Source organism: Nothoprocta perdicaria, unplaced genomic scaffold (genome assembly GCF_003342845.1).
Source record: "Nothoprocta perdicaria isolate Ctin4 unplaced genomic scaffold, notPer1 scaffold_744, whole genome shotgun sequence".
Taxonomy (NCBI): Eukaryota; Metazoa; Chordata; class Aves; order Tinamiformes; family Tinamidae; genus Nothoprocta; species Nothoprocta perdicaria.
The window spans coordinates 3,135-5,408 of NW_020456026.1; the positions used below are offsets into that span (position 1 = coordinate 3,135).

General features: G+C 71.1%; 1 protein-coding gene across 1 annotated transcript in view; it reads right to left on the reverse strand.

The window, feature by feature from the left end:
* The window catches only part of DNMT1 (DNA methyltransferase 1), a gene marked incomplete at its 3' end in the record, with an annotated part of 14,103 nt that overhangs the window by 3,099 nt on the left and 8,730 nt on the right, over positions 1-2,274 (reverse strand). Inside the window, exons 22-24 of the mRNA XM_026051336.1 lie at positions 1,582-1,688; positions 1,051-1,185; positions 688-970 (exon numbers count right to left, since the gene is read on the reverse strand). Of these exons, the coding sequence (XP_025907121.1) occupies positions 688-970; positions 1,051-1,185; positions 1,582-1,688 (525 nt within the window). The remainder of the gene's footprint in view (positions 1-687; positions 971-1,050; positions 1,186-1,581; positions 1,689-2,274) is intronic.

Here is a 2,274-nt window from a genome sequence, read left to right on the forward strand (position 1 = left end):
ACAGAGCACGGAGCACCCATTGTGGGGACAGGGGAGACATGGAACACAGAGCACCTAGTGGGGGACGGGGGGGACATGGAGCACCCATTGGGGGGACAGGGGAGACACGGAGCACCCATCGAGGGACAGGGGGGCACAGAGCACCCACTAGAGGGACGGGGGGCACAGAGCACCCATCAGGGGACAGGGGGGACATGGAGCACGGAGCGCCCCTTGGGGGACAGGGGGGACACGGAGCATGGAGCACCCATCGAGGGACACGGAGCACGGAGCGCCCATTGGGGGACAGGAGGGACACGGAGCACCCATCGGGGGTCAGAGGGGACAAGGGGGGACACGGAGCACCCATCAGGGGGACAAGGGAGACACGGAGCACCCATTGGGGACAGGGGAGACATGGAGCGCCCATTGGAAGGACAGGGGGGACACGGAGCGCCCGGCGGGGGACAGGGGGGACCTGGAGCACGGAGCGCCCATCGGGGGAAAGGGGGGACACGGAGTGTCCATCGGGGACAGGGGAGACGTGGAGCGCCCATTGGAAGGACAGGGGGGACACGGAGCGCCCATTGGGGACAGGGGAGACATGGAGCGCCCATTGGAAGGACAGGGGGGACCCGGAGCGCCCGGCGGGGGACAGGGGGGACCCGGAGCACGGAGCGCCCATCCGGAGCGGCGCCGGCGCCCCACCTGAGGAACGAGACCACCAGGGAGTTCTTGAACTTGGAGTAGGTGCGCGAGTTGAAGCGGTTCATGCCGCTGAAGCCCTGGCACGGCGGGCCGCCGCAGAGCATCTCCACGTCGCCCTTCTGCGGCAGCTTCTGGCCCAGCGAGTTGGTCTTCTCGCCGGACATGACGAGCTTGAGGAGCACGTTGCAGTCCTCGGTGAACACGGTGCTGCCGGGGTTGTTGAGGCGGAACGCCTGCGCCGCCGGCTCCCACATCTCGATGGCCCACAGCGTTTCCGAGACGCCTGCGGGGCGAGCGGCTCGCGCGGCGCTCCGGGCGGCGGGAATGCCGCGTCCCTCCCCATCCCGGCGCCGTGCCGCTCACCCGCCTGGTGGAAGCCCTCGGAGAGGCCGCCGCAGCCGGAGAAGACGTCCAGCGTGCGCAGCTTGGGCGGCCGCGGCTCGGGCGCCTCCGGCTCGCCCTGCTCGCCGCTCGCCGCCGCCTTCCCTTTGCCCTTGCCTGCGAGCGGGATCCGGGAACACCGGGAATAAAGTCACGGCCTCCCCTGGGCGCCGAGCGCGCGCCTTCCTCCCAAAACACGGCGCKCTCCAAGCGCCTTTCCCGGCACTACCTGCCGCAGCGCTTCCATCGGGAAGCTCCGTGCTTTTCCCAGCGTGATCCCGTCCCACCCAGCCACCCTCGGGACGGCTCCCCATGTTGGAATGAAGCCCCGCACCAKGAAGCGGAAAAGCGGGAAAAGGCTCCAAGATACCCGAGGGCAAAAACCCAGGGATTCTTGGGGAGCGCTGCGGCCCCGYGCTGGGGTTTCCCTTGGAAATAAAGCCAGCAGAAGCCCCCAGACCTGTGCGCGGGGTCTGCGCCCCGCTCCGGAGCAGCCCGGCCGGCCGCSGTTACCTTTCCCTTTCCCTTTGCCCTTCCCTTTGTGGCCGGAGCTCCGCGCGTGGTTCGGAGGGTCCTCAAAGCTCTTGGTTTTCGCGTTGTAGGCCTGCGGGAGGAAAGAGCTTCGCCACCCGGAGCGGGGAAGCGCCATCGGAGCCGGGAAGCGCTGCTGGAGCCAGGGACCCCCCGGAAGGGCCGGGAAGTGCTGCCTGGGCCAGGAAGCGTTGTCGGAGCTGGGAAGCATCGCGGGAGCCGGGGACCCCCGGGAAAGGCCAGGAAGAGCCGCTGGGGCCGGGGACCCCTGGGAAGGGCCGGGAAGCGCCGCTGGAGCCGGGAAGCGCCACCGGAGCTGGGGACGCCCGGGAAGGGCTGGGAAGCGCCACCAGGGATCCCCGGGAAGGGCTGAGAAGCACCGCCAGAGCTGGGGACCCTGGGAAGGGCCGGGAAGCGCCACCGGGGCTGGGGACCCCCGGGAAAGGCCGGGAAGCGCTGCCAGAGCCGGGGACGCCCGGGAAGGGCCGGGAAGCGCCGCCGGAGCCGGGAAGCGCCACCAGAACCGGGGATCCCCGGGAAGGGCCGGGAAGCGCCGCCGGAGCCGGGGACCCCCGGGAAGGGCCGGGAAGCGCCGCCGGAGCCGGGGATCCCCGGGAAGGGCCAGGAAGCGCCGCCGGAGCCGGGGACCCCCGGGAAGGGCCGGGAAGCGCCGCC